The sequence below is a fragment of the Oncorhynchus mykiss genome, chromosome 18, assembly GCF_013265735.2.
Source record: "Oncorhynchus mykiss isolate Arlee chromosome 18, USDA_OmykA_1.1, whole genome shotgun sequence".
Lineage (NCBI taxonomy): Eukaryota > Metazoa > Chordata > Actinopteri > Salmoniformes > Salmonidae > Oncorhynchus > Oncorhynchus mykiss.
In genome coordinates this window covers 18,056,076-18,075,698 of record NC_048582.1, presented here as the reverse complement: position 1 = coordinate 18,075,698, position 19,623 = coordinate 18,056,076, and the positions used below count along the sequence as shown (strand labels likewise).

General features: G+C 44.1%; 1 protein-coding gene across 4 annotated transcripts; it reads right to left on the bottom strand.

Moving 5' to 3' along the window:
* Positions 1–514: 514 nt before the first annotated feature.
* Positions 515–17,997, bottom strand: LOC110528909 (serine/threonine-protein kinase PAK 2). 4 transcript variants are annotated; one of them, XM_036952103.1, is made up of 15 exons: positions 17,743–17,997; positions 10,110–10,300; positions 9,801–9,910; positions 8,708–8,849; positions 6,988–7,004; positions 6,715–6,834; positions 6,395–6,515; positions 4,525–4,588; positions 4,187–4,235; positions 3,988–4,100; positions 3,735–3,852; positions 3,527–3,626; positions 2,429–2,625; positions 2,130–2,267; positions 515–2,037 (listed from the first exon to the last, which is right to left on the bottom strand). In XM_036952103.1, the coding sequence occupies exons 2-15, from the start codon at positions 10,282–10,284 to the stop codon at positions 1,951–1,953; spliced, it is 1,551 nt and encodes a 516-aa protein (XP_036807998.1). In that variant the 5' UTR covers positions 10,285–10,300; positions 17,743–17,997; the 3' UTR covers positions 515–1,950. The 4 variants fall into 4 exon arrangements, with proteins under 4 accessions (XP_036807998.1, XP_036808000.1, XP_036808001.1 ...); XM_036952105.1 differs by having other exon boundaries at positions 6,988–7,009; positions 8,713–8,849; XM_036952106.1 differs by having other exon boundaries at positions 9,801–9,907.
* Between the last annotated feature and the right edge of the window lie 1,626 nt (positions 17,998–19,623).

The following is a 19,623-nucleotide window of genomic DNA, read 5'->3' as shown; positions in this document are numbered from 1 at the left end:
GTGAAAAGCTGTAGTGAAAAGCAGTGAACGCAGAATGCCCTCGACTGGCACAGCCAGAGTACTTCACCTATAATGTTCTACACAGACACAGCACTTCACCTATAATGTTCTACAGACACAGTACTTCACCCTATAATGTTCTACACAGACACAGTACTTCACCTATAATGTTCTACACAGACACAGCACATCACCTATAATGTTCTACACAGACACAGTACTTCACCTATAATGTTCTACAGACACAGTACTTCACCCTATAATGTTCTACACAGACACAGTACTTCACCTATAATGTTCTACAGACACAGTACTTCACCCTATAATGTTCTACACAGCCAGAGTACTTCACCCTATAATGTTCTACACAGACACAGTACTTCACCTATAATGTTCTACAGACACAGTACTTCACCCTATAATGTTCTACAGACACAGTGCTTCACCCTATAATGTTCTACACAGACACAGTACTTCACCTATAATGTTCTACACAGACACACGCACACAAGCATTAGTTCAAGTCTATCTTTAATAATAATTTACATAGACTGTTTGAAAATACATGGTTTCCTGTAAAAAAAAAAAAAAGTTTGGTTTCATTAATTAAAAATGAACAACAGAAGGGGATACTTATTAAAATCATCAACATCATCAGACTCAACCAATCAACCTCTCTGACTGGAATGTCTGTGAAATGGAATGGAACTAGTCTAGAACGGTGGAATGCTTTTTGATTGGCCAATCATAGGAGCAAATCCTAACTTCCACTTACGTCCCGTTTTCTCGTAGTCATGCGTTGATGTCAATGGGAGACTATGTGACAATTCAACTTAATGAAGTGAAAGTTAGGATTCACCCCATAGAGCCTAGATGTTGTGTTCATTAAGGCACACCGTTATGGAAGGTTTCTATCAGAATGTTAGTCACAAAACACATAATGAAAAGTATTCATACACGTTAAAATACAGTTCTCCAAGTATCCCGATTTTTTCCCCCTCAACATTTGTCAAAGTACATAATATACAAAACGATTTTGAAAAATGTCATTTGGTTTTGCTGCCAACATATTTGAATTGAATACCGAGATAGTTCCATAATACAGCAATTACTTTCTTTCATTTTGTTAAAGGTGCAATCTGTAGTTTTATTTGCAGGTGTACTGCAACACTGATACTGTAGGATTGAAATGAACTATTTGTTTGTGGGACAATCATTTTTACAGATTGCACCTTTAAGTTTCTTAGTCAGAGTAAAGAGAGAGAAAGAGACAAACAGAACAGGAAAACCTCACAACATCTGAATGAAAAAGAGGGTGAGGAAAATGGAGGGCGGGTGAGGGACAGATGAGGAGGGGGAGTGAGGGACAGACAGGGAGGGGGTAAGAGACATAGGAAGACTGGTGTGTGATATGGAGTGAGGGGTGAGAGACAGATGAGGAGGGGGGGTGAGGGACAGACAGGGAGGGGGTAAGATACATAGGAAGACTGGTGTGTGATATGGAGTGAGGGGTGAGGGACAGACAGGGAGGGGGTGAGAGACATAGGAAGACTGGTGTGTGATATGGAGTGAGGGGTGAGGGACAGACAGGGAGGGGGTGAGAGACATAGGAAGACTGGTGTGTGATATGGAGTGAGGGGTGAGGGACAGACAGGGAGGGGGTGAGAGACATAGGAAGACTGGTGTGTGATATGGAGTGAGGGGTGAAGGACAGAGGGGAAGGGGAGTCAAACAGAGCAGGAAGCCGACTTGTGTGACTTGTAGGTGTACAAGCCAGGGCGCTAGCAGGCTGGTGTTTAGCATCAAGGAGGAGATGCTGTCAGTTACTGAGAGGCACTGATGAGTTGGTACAGTAGGGCTGGAAGTTAGCTGGTAAGGCTAGTAGTTAGCAGTTAGCGCTCAGGCTAACAGAGAGATATAGAAATCCAGTGTATCTGTGGCTAACCAGGGTTAGCGGTTACTCTTCATGGCCTCCTTGGCTGCCAGGATGAGAGGGGTGAGGCTGGAGAGAGGCTTGGCCAGCTTTAGGAATGGATGCTACAGGGAAGACAAGAGATCAACCAATGAAACAAACTCTTCTCATCACGGTGTGTATGTGTGTGTTTGTTTGTGCGTGTGTGTGTGTGTACCTGCAGTAGTTCTTTCCCCCCTCCTCTCTTCTCTACATCCATCTCCAGACAGCGGGACAGGAAGGACCTGAACACTGGAGATAACTTCTCTGGAGACTGGAGCTCTGGAGTCCCATTGGTGGCTATCAGGTAGAGGGCCTGTAGGAGACACAGACACACACTGAACATTACTGGCCACCAAGTGCAATGCCTGGACACACACACACACGCATGGAACCCCCCCCACACACACACACGCATGGAACCCCCCCCCCCCCCCCCCCCCCCCCCCCCCCCCACACACACACATCCAACCTCACCCTGAGTGGGTTCTCGTTGAGGTAAGGGGGTTCTCCCTCCACCATCTCTATAGCCATGATGCCCAGGGACCAGATGTCCACCTTGGGTCCGTAGGCCTTCCTGGTCACCACCTCAGGAGCCATCCAGTAGGGAGTCCCCACCATGGTGCTCCTCTTACTCTGCTCTGGAGTGATCTGGGCACAGAACCCAAAGTCAGCTGGAGAGGGAGGGGAGAGAACAGACATGTTAGAGGGAAGGTCAACCCAGCAGTATAATGACAGGGGACAATGCAATAAGATCCAAGTTAGTGTGACTGTCAAGTTAATATGAAACATTCACCTAGTCACATTCAGCTAGACAGAGGAGAGAAAACAGGTAAGTTAGTGTGACTGTCAAGTTAATATGAAACATTCACCTAGTCACATTCAGCTAGACAGAGGAGAGAAAACAGGTAAGTTAGTGTGACTGTCAAGTTAATATGAAACATTCACCTAGTCACATTCAGCTAGACAGAGGAGAGAAAACAGGTAAGTTAGTGTGACTGTCAAGTTAATATGAAACATTCACCTAGTCACATTCAGCTAGACAGAGGAGAGAAAACAGGTAAGTTAGTGTGACTGTCAAGTTAATATGAAACATTCACCTAGTCACATTCAGCTAGACAGAGGAGAGAAAACAGGTAAGTTAGTGTGACTGTCAAGTCAATACAATGATAGGACACAAAACAATAGGACACTTAGGATTGGCAAGGCATTTTATCTAGAAACAGAACCTAGAACCAGCTACAGAGGAGAGGGGGAGAGATGAAGGTAGAGAGGAAGAGGAGGCAGACAGAAAGTGTGTGTGTGTAACATTTACGCTGGGAGTCAGGAAGCAACTACAGGGAGTGAATAATTGAATGAATAAATAGAACATGAAACAGAAAAAGCTCACAGACATGAAACCAGAACAGAGTCAATGACGCCTGGGGAAGGAACCAAAGGGAGTGACATATATAGGGAAGGTAATCAGGGAGGTGTTGGAGTCCAGGTGAGTCTGATGAGGCCCTGGTGACAGATGTGCGTAATCATGAGCAGCCTGGTGACCTAGAGCGCCGGAGAGGGAGTATGTGTTCTTACTGAGCTTGACAGATCCGTCCATGCCCAGCAGCACGTTGTCACTCTTGATGTCTCTGTGGATCACCTGGTTGGCATGGAGGAACTCCAGAGCCTGCAGACACTACAGGACACACACAGGACACACCGTCACACACACCTCCCTGTGCTCTGTGACTGAGTGTGTGTGAGTATACCTTTCGGCAGACAGCAGCAGTGTGTGTGTGTGTACCTCTCTGCACACAGCAGCGATCTGAGCCTCATCCATGCATGTTTCCGTGACAACGTCCGTGAGCGAACCTCCAGCCAGATACTCCATCACCACAAACAACTCCTCACCAACCAGGAAACTACACACACACACACACACACAAACACACACACACACACACACACACACACAGAAACAGAAACAAAGTAAATAACTGACTCCAACACACAGAGTACTGACACAGGCGTACTTCTGAGGTGTGTGTGTGTGTTACCTGTCTACGTAGTTGACGATGTTAGGTTGTTGTAACTCCTTCATCACCAGGATCTCGTTGATGATCAGCTCCTTCTTCGGCTGTTTCTGGAGGTTGATCTGTTTGATAGCTACCTGTAACACACACAAACAAGTTTTAAGTCTGTGTTCAGTCTGAAAGTGTGTGTGTGTGTTGGTGTTGACCCAGGAAGGGACCTTACCTCTGCACCAGTGGCAACATCGATGGCTGTATAGACAGTACCAGACGCTCTGAGAGAGAACGGGAGAGAAAGAGAGAACGAGAGAGAGAGAACGAGAGAGAGGGAGAGTGAGAGAGAACGAGAGACAGCGAGAGAGAGAGAGAGAGAGAGCGAGAGAGAGAGAACGAGAGAGAGGGAGAGCGAGAGAGAACGAGAGACAGCGAGAGAGAGAGAGAGAGTAGTGTCCAATCTGTTACTTAGATATGGATAAAGGCACAAAAAGGTGAACATGTAAATGGACTCACCTCTACAGTGTGTGTGTGGGTGTGTATGTGTGAGTGTGTGTGTGTGTGTCTCACCCCTGGCCGATCTTCTCATAGCGTGTGTACTTCTTCTTGGGATCTCCAATACTGACGATGGTTCCTGAAAGACATAGAACCAGACTGGTGACATAATGTGTGTGATATACTGTATGTCTGTGTGTAATATACTGTATGTCTGTGTGTAATATACTGTATGTCTGTGTGTAATATACTGTATGTCTGTGTGTAATATACTGTATGTCTGTGTGTGATATACTATATGTCTGTGTGTAATATGATGTGTGTAATATACTGTATATCTGTGTGTAATATGATGTGTGTGATATACTGTATGTCTGTGTGTAATATGATGTGTGTGATATACTGTATGTCTGTGTGTAATATGATGTGTGTGATATACTGTATGTCTGTGTGTAATATGATGTGTGTGATATACTGAATGTCTGTGTGTGATATGATGTGTGTGATATACTGTATGTCTGTGTGTAATATACTGTATGTCTGTGTGTGATATGATGTGTGTAATATACTGTATGTCTGTGTGTAATATACTGTATGTCTGTGTGTAATATACTGTATATCTGCGTGTAATATGATGTGTGTGATATACTGTATGTCTGTGTGTAATATGATGTGTGTGATATACTGTATGTCTGTGTGTAATGTGATGTGTGTGATATACTGTATGTCTGTGTGTAATATGATGTGTGTGATATACTGTATGTCTGTGTTTAATATACTGTATATCTGTGTGTAATATGATGTGTGTGATATACTGTATGTCTGTGTGTAATATGATGTGTGTGATATACTGTATGTCTGTGTGTAATATGATGTGTGTAATATACTGTATATCTGCGTGTAATATGATGTGTGTGATATACTGTATGTCTGTGTGTAATATGATGTGTGTGATATACTGTATGTCTGTGTGTAATATGATGTGTGTGATATACTGTATGTCTGTGTGTAATATGATGTGTGTGATATACTGTATGTCTGTGTGTAATATGATGTGTGTGATATACTGTATGTCTGTGTGTAATATGATGTGTGTGATATACTGTATGTCTGTGTGTAATATGATGTGTGTGATATACTGTATGTCTGTGTGTAATATGATGTGTGTGATATACTGTATGTCTGTGTGTAATATACTGTATGTCTGTGTGTAATATACTGTATATCTGCGTGTAATATGATGTGTGTGATATACTGTATGTCTGTGTGTAATATGATGTGTGTGATATACTGTATGTCTGTGTGTAATATGATGTGTGTGATATACTGTATGTCTGTGTGTGATATGATGTGTGTAATATACTGTATGTCTGTGTGTAATATACTGTATGTCTGTGTGTGATATGATGTGTGTAATATACTGTATGTCTGTGTGTGATATGATGTGTGTAATATACTGTATGTCTGTGTGTAATATACTGTATGTCTGTGTGTAATATGATGTGTGTGATATACTGTATGTCTGTGTGTAATATGATGTGTGTGATATACTGTATGTCTGTGTTCAATGTGATGTGTGTGATACATGCACAATACATTCTATTTGTGTAAGATACTGTGTGTGTGTTCCAGGTGTGTGTGCGTTCCAGGTGTGTGTGTGTGTGTTCCAGGTGTGTGTGTGTTCCAAGTGTGTGTGCATTCCATGTGTGTGTGTGTGTGTGTGTTCCAGGTGTGTGTGTGTGTGTTCCAGGTGTGTATGTGTGTGTGTGTTCCAGGTGTGTATGTGTTCCAGGTGTGTGTGTGTGTATGTGTTCCAGGTGTGTGTGTTCCAGGTGTGTGTGTGTGTGTTCCAGGTGTGTATGTGTTCCAGGTGTGTGTGTGTATGTGTTCCAGGTGTGTGTGTTCCAGGTGTGTGTGTTCCAGGTGTGTGTGTGTGTTTCCTTACGTAGTTTCTCCATGATTTCCTCATCAGTCATCTTGCCCTGCTGTTTCTTCTTGTTCCTGTTGGAGGCGGAGTCAGGCTCTGGCAGCGGAGGAAGTGGGTCGATGACAGACTTGGTGTACACCTACCACACACACAGACACACACACACGGTTGAGTTCTAGTTTTTTTCCATTGCAGTCACACTATCTCAGAAGAGTAGCGTTCCTGAAACACTTTTCCAGGCCCTGTGTGTGTGTGTGTGTGTGTGTGTGTGTGTGTGTGTGTGTGTGTGTGTGTGTGTGTGTGTGTGTGTGTGCGTGTGTGTGTACGGGGTAACTTACTGATTTGGTGTGCTCAGGCCGTGGTGCCACAATAGGGGGCGGCGCTTCGTCTCCATCATCCTCATCATCATCACCGTCCTTACCGCCTGATGGCGAGGACGTGGCACCCTGCTTTCCAGGCTGGAACACACACACACACACACACACACACACACACACACACACACACACACACACACACACACACACACACACACACACACACAGTGTTGCAATGAAGAAGCCCTTAGTAGTTTGTACTTTGGAATTTTCTTGTGGTAGTGTAGTACTCACCGACTGTGCATCTTTTTCTGAGGGAAGAGGACAGAGAGAGAGAGAGATAGACAGAGACAGAGAGAGATAGACAGAGACAGAGACAGAGAGAGATAGACAGAGACAGACAGAAAGAGACAGAGAGAGAGACAGAGTGACAGTCAGAGAGACAGAGAGAGACAGAGAGACAGAGAGAGAGAGAGACAGACAGAGACAGAGACAGAGAGACAGAGACAGACAGAAAGAGACAGAGAGAGAGAGAGACAGAGTGACAGACAGAGACAGAGACAGAGAGATATAGACAGAGACAGACAGAAAGAGACAGAGAGAGAGACAGAGTGACAGACAGAGAGACAGAGAGAGAGAGAGAGACAGACAGAGACAGACAGAAAGAGACAGAGAGAGAGAGACATACAGAGACAGACAGAAAGAGACAGAGAGACAGAGACAGACAGAAAGAGACAGAGAGACAGAGACAGACAGAAAGAGACAGGGAGAGTTTTAATGACACATCTATCGACATCGGAGAGCTTTATGACTGATTCATTCACATGATAGAAGAGACCCGGGGTATGCAGACAAATCACACCAAATCAAATGTTATTTATCACATGCGTCAAATACAATGTGTAGCTCACCGTGAAATGCAGACTTACAAGCCCTTAACCAACAATGCAGAGTTTAAAGAAAATATTTGTTAAATAAACGAAAGAAAGAAAAAGTTACACAATAAAATAACAGTAGCGAGGCTTTCTACAGGGGTGCCGAGTCAATGTGCAGGGGTACAGGTTAGTCAGTAATATGTGCATGTAGGTAGGGGTAAAGTGACTATGCATAGATAATAAACAGTGGGTAGAAGCAGTGTAAAAAAGGGGGTCAATGTAAATAGTCCGGGTGGCCATTTGATTAACTGTTCAGTAGTCTTATGACTTGGGGGGGTAGAAGCTGTTATGGAGGCTTTTGGACCTAGACTTGGCGCTCCGGTACCGCTTGCTGTGTGGTAGCAGAGAGAACAGTCTATGACTTGGGTGGCTGGAGTCTTTGACAATCTTTAGGGCCTTCCTCTGACACCGCCTGGTATAGAGGTCCTGGATGGCAGGAAGCTTGGACCCAGTGATGTACTGGGCCGTACGCATTACCCTCTGTAGTGTCTTACGGGCGGATGCCGAGCAGTTGCCGTACCAGGCGGTGATGCAAACAGTCAGGATGCTCTTTCTTGATGGTTCAGCTGTAAAACCTTTGGAATATCTGAGGACCCATGTCAAATCTTTTCAGTCTCCTGAGGAGGAATAGGTTTTGTCGTGCCCTCTTCACGACTGTCTTGGTGTGTTTGGACCATGATAGTGCTTGGTTATGTAGACACCAAGGAACTTGAAGCTCTCGACTGGCTCCGCTACAGCCCGGTCGATGTTAAGGGGCCTGTTAGGCCTTTTCCTGATGTCCACGATCCGCTCCTTTGTCTTGCTCACATTGAGGGAGATGTTGGTGTCCTGGCACCACACTGTCAGGTCTCTGACCTCCTCCCTGTAGGCCGTCTCATCGTTGTCGGTGATCAGGCCTACTACTGTTGTGTTGTCAGCAAACATAATGATGGTGTTGGAGTTATGGGTAAACAGGGAGTACAGGAGGGGACTAAGCACGCACCCCTGAGATAGAGAGATAGATAGAGAGAGAGAGAGAGATAGAGAGATAGAGATATAGAGATAGAGAGATAGAGAGAGAGATAGAGAGATGGACCAACCTGAGAAGGAGAGGTATTTCTGTTTTGCGGTGGAGGAGTCGTAGAACTTGAGAATGTCCAGAACAGCCTGAGGATTCTGCTTTTGCTCCGATTTACTGATGTTAGACGTCTGGAGCAGTTTGGACCACTGTTCCGGCATGCCCTACACACACACACACACACAGATTATTACTCAAACACACACACAGATTATTACTCAAACACACATACACACACACACAGATTATTACTCAAACACACACACACACACACACAGATTATTACTCAAACACACACACACACAGATTATTACTCAAACACACATTCACACACACACACAGATTATTACTCAAACACACATAGATTATTACTCAAACACACACACAGATTATTACTCAAACACACATACACACACACACACACACACACACAGATTATTACTCAAACACACACACAGATTATTACTCAAACACACATACACACACACACACACACAGATTATTACTCAAACACACATACACACACAGATTATTACTCAAACACACCCACAGTTTATTACTCAAACACACACACACACACACACACACACACACACACACACACACACAGATTATTACTCAAACACACACACACACACAGATTATTACTCAAACACACACACACACACACACAGATTATTACTCAAACACACATTCACACACACACAGATTATTACTCAAACACACACAGATTATTACTCAAACACACATACACACACACACACACACACAGATTATTACTCAAACACACACACAGATTATTACTCAAACACACATACACACACACACACAGATTATTACTCAAACACACATACACACACACACACACACACACTCACACACAGATTATTACTCAAACACACATACACACACACACACACACACACACACAGATTATTACTCAAACACACATACTCACACACACAGATTATTACTCAAACACACATACTCACACACAAAGATTATTACTCAAACACACATATACACACACACACACACACACACATATACGCCACAGACACACCCACAGATGAATGGTTAAACACACACACTTAGAGAAACAAAGACAGACTCACTGTGAACTCTCCTGTGACGGCGTCGAAGCCCACATGGATGGTGTGTTCAAAGTCTGACGGAGAGGAGATCTCTGGTCTGTTGTCCTTATCACGATCCTTCTTCCTGCCTCCTGACACACACACACTATAATGAATATACACACTCCTTAACACAGCTTAGATGTCTGTGTGGTTCTGTATATGTGTGTGTGTATGTTTGTGTTTGTGTGGCATCATCATCGGCATCGGTCGACAGCCATGAGCAAGTGTGTGTGTGTGTGTGTGTGTGTGTGTGTGTGTGTGTTTGTGTGTGTGTGTGTGTATGTGTACCTTTCTCGGAGGCAAATATGGAGATCATTTTACTTCGTTTCTGTTTCTCAGGAACAGAGGGAAGGGACCGAGAATTGTAGTTGCCTGACACGGAGTCCTTGGCTCCGCCTCCTTGGCTGTTCATTCTGACAGGGGGGGCGGGGGGCTTGTCTTCACACACACCGCTGTCACACATCTACACACACACACACCTGGAGAGGGAGAGAGACACACACCGCTGTCAGAGAAAAAGAGAGACCTCTATCATGCCTTGATACACCGACACAAAGTGAGAAGGTGTGTGTTTGGCGTGTGTGTGTCCGTGTGTCTGCGTGTAAGAGGGAACAAAGAGTGGATGAGGAAGGTACATGTTATGTGTGGTTTCCTTCTGTGTGTGTGTGTGTGTGTGTGTGTGTGTGTGTGTGTGTGTGTGTGTATAATGCATTGCAGAGCAGAAGGATGTTTTCGGCTCCAAATAAGGTAAAATCTCCCGTCTGACACCTTTTCACCTGCACACCATAACCTCTTCCTCGCGACAGAGTTCCCCTTCAAAAGGTATAAGGCACAGTGACATCATCACCATCAACAGGAAATAGCCTACATCTAGCTCACAGAGCTTTCATAACGTCCTGTCTCTGACCCTGCTGTGTGTGTGTGTTTCCTGCCTTTCGATTTCCAATGTTTTTCTCTCCCCTCCACTAAAAGGACACAGTCAACATTCCACACTGTCGGAAAGACACCCTAGCCTCCTTCTCACTCTGTCTCTAGCTTTGTATCCCCGATCAGACAGCATCCAGACATCAACAACTACATTAGCTGTCCCCAGCCTCTCCTCGTTTCCTCACCCCTCTCCCTCCTACTTACCCTTTCTGTCCTCCTCCCCTGTGCTTTTCAGAAGAGTAGGTCAACAACAGCTTTACTTTAGCTTGTAATATCCGTGTGTGTACCTTATTACTCTCTCAGTCCCTGTCTCTCTCAGTCCCTGTCTCTCTCAGTCCCTGTCTCTCTCAGTCCCCGTCTCTCTCAGTCCCCGTCTCTCTCGGTCCCTGTCTCTCTCAGTCCCTGTCTCTCTCAGTCCCCGTCTCTCTCAGTCCCTGTCTCTCTCAGTCCCTGTCTCTCTCAGTCCCTGTCTCTCTCAGTCCCCGTCTCTCTCAGTCCCCGTCTCTCTCAGTCCCTGTCTCTCTCGGTCCCTGTCTCTCTCAGTCCCCGTCTCTCTCAGTCCCCGTCTCTCTCAGTCCCCGTCTCTCTCGGTCCCTGTCTCTCTCAGTCCCTGTCTCTCTCAGTCCCTGTCTCTCTCAGTCCCCGTCTCTCTCAGTCCCCGTCTCTCTCAGTCCCTGTCTCTCTCAGTCCCTGTCTCTCTCAGTCCCCGTCTCTCTCAGTCCCTGTCTCTCTCAGTCCCTGTCTCTCTCGGTCCCTGTCTCTCTCAGTCCCCGTCTCTCTCAGTCCCCGTCTCTCTCAGTCCCCGTCTCTCTCAGTCCCCGTCTCTCTCGGTCCCTGTCTCTCTCAGTCCCTGTCTCTCTCAGTCCCTGTCTCTCTCAGTCCCCGTCTCTCTCAGTCCCTGTCTCTCTCAGTCCCTGTCTCTCTCGGTCCCTGTCTCTCTCAGTCCCCGTCTCTCTCAGTCCCGTCTCTCTCAGTCCCCGTCTCGCTCAGTCCCCGTCTCTCTCAGTCCCCGTCTCTCTCAATCCCCGTCTCTCTCAGTCCCCGTCTCTCTCGGTCCCCGTCTCTCTCGGTCCCCGTCTCTCTCGGTCCCTGTCTCTCTCAGTCCCCGTCTCTCTCAGTCCCCGTCTCTCTCAGTCCCCGTCTCTCTCAGTCCCTGTCTCTCTCAGTTCCTGTCTCTCTCAGTCCCTGTCTCTCTCAGTCCCTGTCTCTCAGTCCCCGTCTCTCTCAGTCCCCGTCTCTCTCAGTCCCCGTCTCTCTCAGTCCCCGTCTCTCTCGGTCCCTGTCTCTCTCAATCCCCGTCTCTCTCAGTCCCCGTCTCTCTCAGTCCCCGTCTCTCTCGGTCCCCGTCTCTTTCGGTCCCCGTCTCTCTCGGTCCCCGTCTCTCTCGGTCCATGACACTCTCAGTCCATGTCTCTCTCAGTCCCTGTCTCTCTCGGTCCCTGTCTCTCTCGGTCCCTGTCTCTCTCGGTCCCTGTCTCTCTCAGTCCCTGTCTCTCTCAGTCCCTGTCTCTCTCGGTCCCTGTCTCTCTCAGTCCCTGTCTCTCTCAGTCCCTGTCTCTCTCAGTCCCTGTCTCTCTCAGGCCCTGTCTCTCTCGGTCCCTGTCTATCTCGGTCTCTGTCTTTCTATTTCCCCCCTCCCTCTCTCTCTCTCTCTCTCTCTCTCTCCAGGACATGTTATAACAGGCAGTCTCATTCCACAGCGGTCATAGACACAGCCAGTTCTATCATGCCCAGCAGTTCTTGCTCATCTCCATGGTTACGCCCTGCTCCAGCCCTGCCCAGCCTAGCTTGTCAGGCAGTGTGTGTGTGTGTGTGTGTGTGTGTGTGTGTGTGTGTGTGTGTGTGTCAGGGTAATAATGGGGGTTATCCAGGCTGGGACTCGTTCCCTAGGAATTCCATTGCTCCATGGTTTGTGTTTGTTTGTGGGTGTGGGTGCATTTGTGTGTGTGTGTGTGTGTGTGTGTGTGTGTGTGTGTGTGTGTGTGTGTGAGCGTGTGTGCATGCGTGAATTCCATAGCTCCAGGCCTGGGATTGGGTAAATCAGAGGCAGAGGCACTTCCCTTAGGCCACAGAAACAAATTAATATCACCATCATGCCCTCTGATAGGCTGCAGGGAATTGTCACCATATTGCTTCGTCCCAGCCAATCTAATGTTTTTATATCCATAAGGGGGAGTGAACAAAAGCACACTTTGAACAAGTGCAGACTTCCAGGATAGGAGAGGGAATCTGAACCCACCTTCTGTTTATATATTGTAGGTCTACTCTCTCCGTTACATTCTACTCTCTCCGTTACATTCTACTCTCTCGTTTACATTCTGCTCTCTCCATTACATTCTGCTCTCTCCGTTACATTCTGCTCTCTTCGTTACATTCTGCTCTCTCCGTTACATTCTACTCTCTCCGTTACATTCTACTCTCTCGTTTACATTCTGCTCTCTCCATTACATTCTGCTCTCTCCCTTACATTCTGCTCTCTCCCTTACATTCTGCTCTCTCCATTACATTCTGCTCTCTCCCTTACATTCTGCTCTCTCCCTTACATTCTGCTCTCTCTGTTACATTCTGCTCTCTCCGTTACATTCTACTCTCTCCATTACATTCTGCTCTCTCCCTTACATTCTGCTCTCTCCATTACATTCTGCTCTCTCCATTACATTCTGCTCTCTCCCTTACATTCTGCTCTCTCCCTGACATTCTGCTCTCTGTTACATTTTGCTCTCTCCGTTACATTCTGCTCTCCCCGTTACATTCTGTTACATTCTACTCTCTCCGTTACATTCTACTCCGTTACATTCTGCTCTCTCCGTTACATTCTGTTACATTCTGCTCTCTCCGTTACATTCGGCTCTCTCCATTACATTCTACTCTCTCCGTTACATTCCACTCACTCCGTTACATTCTGCTCTCTCCATTACATTCTGCTCTCTCCATTACATTCTGCTCTCTCCCTTACATTCTACTCACTCCGTTACATTCTGTTACATTCTACTCTCTCCGTTACATTCTGCTCTCTCCGTTACATTCTACTCTCTCTGTTAAATTCTGCTCTCTCCATTACATTCTACTCTCTCCGTTACATTCTGCTCTCTCCATTACATTCTGCTCTCTCCATTACATTCTGCTCTTTCCATTACATTCTGCTCTCTCCCTTACATTCTGCTCTCTCCATTACATTCTGCTCTCTCCCTTACATTCTGCTCTCTCCATTACATTCTGCTCTCTCCCTTACATTCTGCTCTCTCCCTTACATTCTGCTCTCTCTGTTACATTCTGCTCTCTACATTACATTCTGCTCTCTCTGTTACATTCTGCTCTCTACATTACATTCTACTCTCTCCATTACATTCTGCTCTCTCCCTTACATTCTGCTCTCTCCCTTACATTCTGCTCTCTCCATTACATTCTGCTCTCTCCCTTACATTCTGCTCTCTCCCTGACATTCTGCTCTCTGTTACATTCTGCTCTCTCTGTTACATTCTGCTCTCTCCGTTACATTCTGCTCTCTCTGTTACATTCTGCTCTCTACATTACATTCTGCTCTCTCTGTTACATTCTGCTCTCTACATTACATTCTACTCTCTCCATTACATTCTGCTCTCTCCCTTACATTCTGCTCTCTCCCTGACATTCTGCTCTCTGTTACATTCTGCTCTCTCTGTTACATTCTGCTCTCTCCGTTACATTCTGCTCTCTCTGTTACATTCTACTCTCTCTGTTACATTCTGCTCTCTCCATTACATTCTACTCTCTCCGTTACATTCTACTCTCTCTGTTACATTCTACTCTCTCTGTTACATTCTGCTCTCTCCATTACATTCTACTCTCTCCGTTACATTCTGCTCTCTCCATTACATTCTGCTCTCTCCATTACATTCTGCTCTCTCCCTTACATTCTACTCTCTCTGTTACATTCTGCTCTCTCCGTTACATTCTGCCTTCTCCGTTACATTCTGCTCTCTCCATTACATTCTGCTCTCTCCATTACATTCTGCTCTCTCCATTACATTCTGCTCTCTCCGTTACATTCTGCTCTCTCCGTTACATTCTACTCTCTCCGTTACATTCTGTTACATTCTACTCTCTCCGTTACATTCTGCTCTCTCCGTTACATTCTACTCTCTCCGTTACATTCTGTTACATTCTGCTCTCTCCGTTACATTCTGCACTCTCCGTTACATTCTACTCCGTTACATTCTGCTCTCTCCGTTACATTCTACTCTCTCCGTTACATTCTGCTCCCTCCGTTACATTCTGCTCTCTCCGTTACATTCTACTCCGTTACATTCTGCTCTCTCCGTTACATTCTACTCTCTCCGTTACATTCTGCTCTCTCGTTTACATTCTGCTCTCTCCGTTACATTCTGCTCTCTCCGTTACATTCTACTCTCTCCGTTACATTCTGCACCCTCCATTACATTCTACTCTCTCCGTTACATTCTACTCTCTCCGTTACATTCTGCTCTCTCCCTTACATTCTGCTCTCTCCCTTACATTCTGCTCTCTCCATTACATTCTGCTCTCTCCCTTACATTCTGCTCTCTCCCTTACATTCTGCTCACCGTTACATTCTGCTCTCTCCCTTACATTCTGCTCTCTCCGTTACATTCTGCTCTCTCCCTTACATTCTACTCTCTCCCTTACATTCTGCTCTCTCCCTTACATTCTGCTCACCGTTACATTCTACTCTCTCCTCTTTGTTTCTAGGGGAAACCCACTTCCTCATCCTGGAACTTCTAGAGGCCCCGAGGATCACACAGCCAAACTGACGAATCAGACAGAAGCAGAAAGCAAACATAGTTGACGTTGTTTACAGGAAGTAGAGTGAAACAGCCTTTTGTGTTCAACGTCTATAAAAGGAAATAGCTGACTGCACAGGACACACACACAGACACCTCCATGCCATGCTACACAGAGTAGACAATCCATTCATCCTGTATTCATTCATTCCAGCACACATCACACCTCAGAACACATGTCAGAATTCCATTTACAATGGTAGGCTACATGTGATGCACACAGAGAGTGGTACGCTACATGTGATGCACACAGACAGTGGTAGGCTACATGTGATGCACACAGAGAGTGGTAGGCTACATGTGATGCACACAGAGAGTGGTAGGCTACAAATGATGCACACAGACAGTGGTACTGTAGGCTTACTGAAATAATACAAATAAGAAGAACTACAGTTGGATAACAACGTTAGTTGAGTTAGTAGCTGCCAAAACCCCATCCATCCATCTACTAACTGGTCATCAGTTGCCAGGGCTTTGTACAGTATTTCAACTGTAATAACAGATGTATGTGAATGGGTGCAATATTCTACTAGGTCTTTAATAATATGTTTATAGCCAGGCTATATCTCCACTATAATAATCTAATAATATGTTTATAGCCAGGCTATATAATAGGTGGATGTGATATCTCCACTATAATAATATGTTTATAGCCAGGCTATATCTTCACTATAATAATATGTTTATAGCCAGGCTATATCTTCACTATAATAATATGTTTATAGCCAGGCTATATCTCCACTATAATAATCTAATAATATGTTTATAGCCAGGCTATATCTCCACTATAATAATCTAATAATATGTTTATAGCCAGGCTATATAATAGGTGGATGTGATATCTCCACTATAATAATATGTTTATAGCCAGGCTATATCTCCACTATAAAAATAATATGTTTATAGCCAGGCTATATCTCCACTATATTAATATGTTTATAGCCAGGCTATACAATAGGTGGATGTGATATCTCCACTATATTAATATGTTTATAGCCAGGCTATATCTCCACTATAAAAATAATATGTTTATAGCCAGGCTATACAATAGGTGGATGTGATATCTCCACTATATTAATATGTTTATAGCCAGGCTATATCTCCACTATAATAATAATATGTTTATAGCCAGGCTATATCTCCACTATAATAATATGTTTATAGCCAGGCTATATCTCCACTATAATAATATGTTTATAGCCAGGCTATATCTCCACTATATTAATATGTTTATAGCCAGGCTATACAATAGGTGGATGTGATATCTCCACTATATTAATATGTTTATAGCCAGGCTATATCTCCACTATAAAAATAATATGTTTATAGCCAGGCTATACAATAGGTGGATGTGATATCTCCACTATATTAATATGTTTATAGCCAGGCTATATCTCCACTATAATAATAATATGTTTATAGCCAGGCTATATCTCCACTATAATAATATGTTTATAGCCAGGCTATATCTCCACTATATTAATATGTTTATAGCCAGGCTATACAATAGGTGGATGTGATATCTCCACTATATTAATATGTTTATAGCCAGGCTATACAATAGGTGGATGTGATATCTCCACTATATTAATATGTTTATAGCCAGGCTATATAATAGGTGGATGTGATATCTCCACTATAATAATATGTTTATAGCCAGGCTATATCTCCACTATAATAATATGTTTATAGCCAGGCTATACAATAGGTGGATGTGATATCTCCACTATAAAAGTAGCTATATGGATGGGAGGTTGGGTGTAATATCTCCACTATAATAATCTAATAATATGTTTATAGCCAGGTTATATAATAGGTGGATGTGATATCTCCACTATAATAATATGTTTATAGCCAGGCTATATAATAGGTGGATGTGATATCTCCACAATAAAAGTAGCTATATGGATGGGAGGCTGGGTGTAATATGTCCACTAGGCCTTTAATGATAGGGTTACAGCCAGGGTATGATATGTGGGTGTATGTCCACCATAAAAATAGTTTCACAGCTAGGCCTATGAGAATGGGTGCACTATATCCACTGTAATAAACGGTTTATAACCATGTGAAATGCAATATTATGTTACGTTCACTAGTGATTATCAGTAGCTAACTAACATAAGTCCGATAGTACGGCTAGTTTAAGCAGATAGCTGGATAGCCTAGCCATGTTGTAATATGCGCCTTTTACTCACCAGTAAGCTTAACTAGGAAGCAATATCTCGTCTCATGTAAAACTCCTGAAACCCCGCCCCTCCTCCTCTATTTGTCTCCGCGGTACACCGATCTGGCGCTGTGATTTTACTTCAGATTTTAGCTAATAAACTGTAGCCGGTTATTCTAGTGCTATTTTCACTTGTTTTGCTGTCCTCTTCTGGAATTGGGCCCCGAGGACCGGAGAAAAGCCAGGATGACAGGGCGGAAACGGAACGAACCACAGACCAAGCCCAGACAGAACGGTACGCTCGATTTAGTTTCCACGCCGGCGCACCGGGTGAGCGGGTGTTTAAAACAGTGTGGTGGTGGCCTTTCTCTGTCTGTACATTGATTTTGAAAATGTTCTTTGCATTTTTCTGGCAATTTCTTACAAGAGCTTTAGAGCATCGAAATACGCATATCCAATCTACAGACTACATCTGAGTTAAACGCAGGTTTGTTATTACTATTAATTTATAGCTAAAGTGCCACCAACATTGATACAGATAAACAGAGCAGGCCTGGGCCGAAAATAGTTGTATTCTGTAGTATAGTAGAAAGAAAAAAAACTTTTCAAATACTCGAGATAGTCAAATATAGTTTATTTAGAGTAAAAAAAAAAAAAAAGCCAACTATACTGAACAAAAATATAAATGTAACATGTAAAAAGTGTTTCATGAGCTGAAATAAAAGATCCCAGAAATGTTCCATAAGCACAAAAAGCTTATTTCCCTATTTTTTTTGCGCAAATTTGTTTACATCCCTGTTAGTGAGAATTTATATCAACACCTGACAGGTGTGGCATATCAAGAAGCTGATTAGACGGCATGAACATTACACAGGTGCTCCTGTGTAAAAAGGCCACTCTTAAATGTGCAGTTTTGTCACACAACACCACAGACGTATAGTTTTGAGGGAGCGTGCAATTGGCATGCTGACTGCAGGAATGTCCACCAGAGAATTGAATGTTCATTTCTCTACCATAAGTCGCCTCCAATGTCACTTTAGAGAATTTGGCAGTATGTCCAACCGGCCTCACAACCACAGACCACGTGTAAACACTCCAGCCCAGGACCTCCACATCCAGCTACTTCACCTGCAGGATCTTCTGTGGAGGTGCTGAGGAGTATTTTTGTCTGTAATAAAGCCCTTTTCTGTGGAAAAACTCATTCTGATTGGCTGGCCCTGGCTCCCCAATGGGTGGGCCTATGCCCTCACAGGCCCACCCATGGCTGCACCCTTGCCAAGTCATGTGGAATCCATAGATCAGGGCCTCGTTTCTTTCTTTCTATTGAGTGTCTTATATGAACTGTAACTCAGTAAAACCTTTGAAATTGATGCATGTTGAGTTTAGATTTGTTGTGGAGTGGTTGAAAAACGAGTTTTAATGACAACCTAAGTGCATGTAAACTTAGACTTCAACTGTATGTATGCATGTATATTATTTTACTGCTCTAGGGATATAGTTTGGATAACCTTATTTACTATTGATTTTTTACCTTGGTCAGGAGGAATGGGTCAAAATCCACCCAACTTATTGTGGGAAGCTTGTGGAAGGCTACCTGAAACATTTGACCCAAGTTAAACAATTTAAAGGCAATGCTACCAAATACTAATTGAGTGTATGCAAACTTCTGACCCACTGGGAATATGATGAAAGAAATAAAAGCTGAAATAAAATTCTATTATTCTGACATTTCACATTCTTAAAATAAAGTGGTGATCCTAACTGACCTAAGACAGGGAATCTTTAATCTAGTAAATGTCAGGAATTGTGAAAAACAGAGTTTAAATGTATTTGGCTAAGGTGTATGTAAACTTCAGACTTCAACTGTACATACATTGTCACGATTGTCTTCGGGTGAAAGAGAGGACCAAAA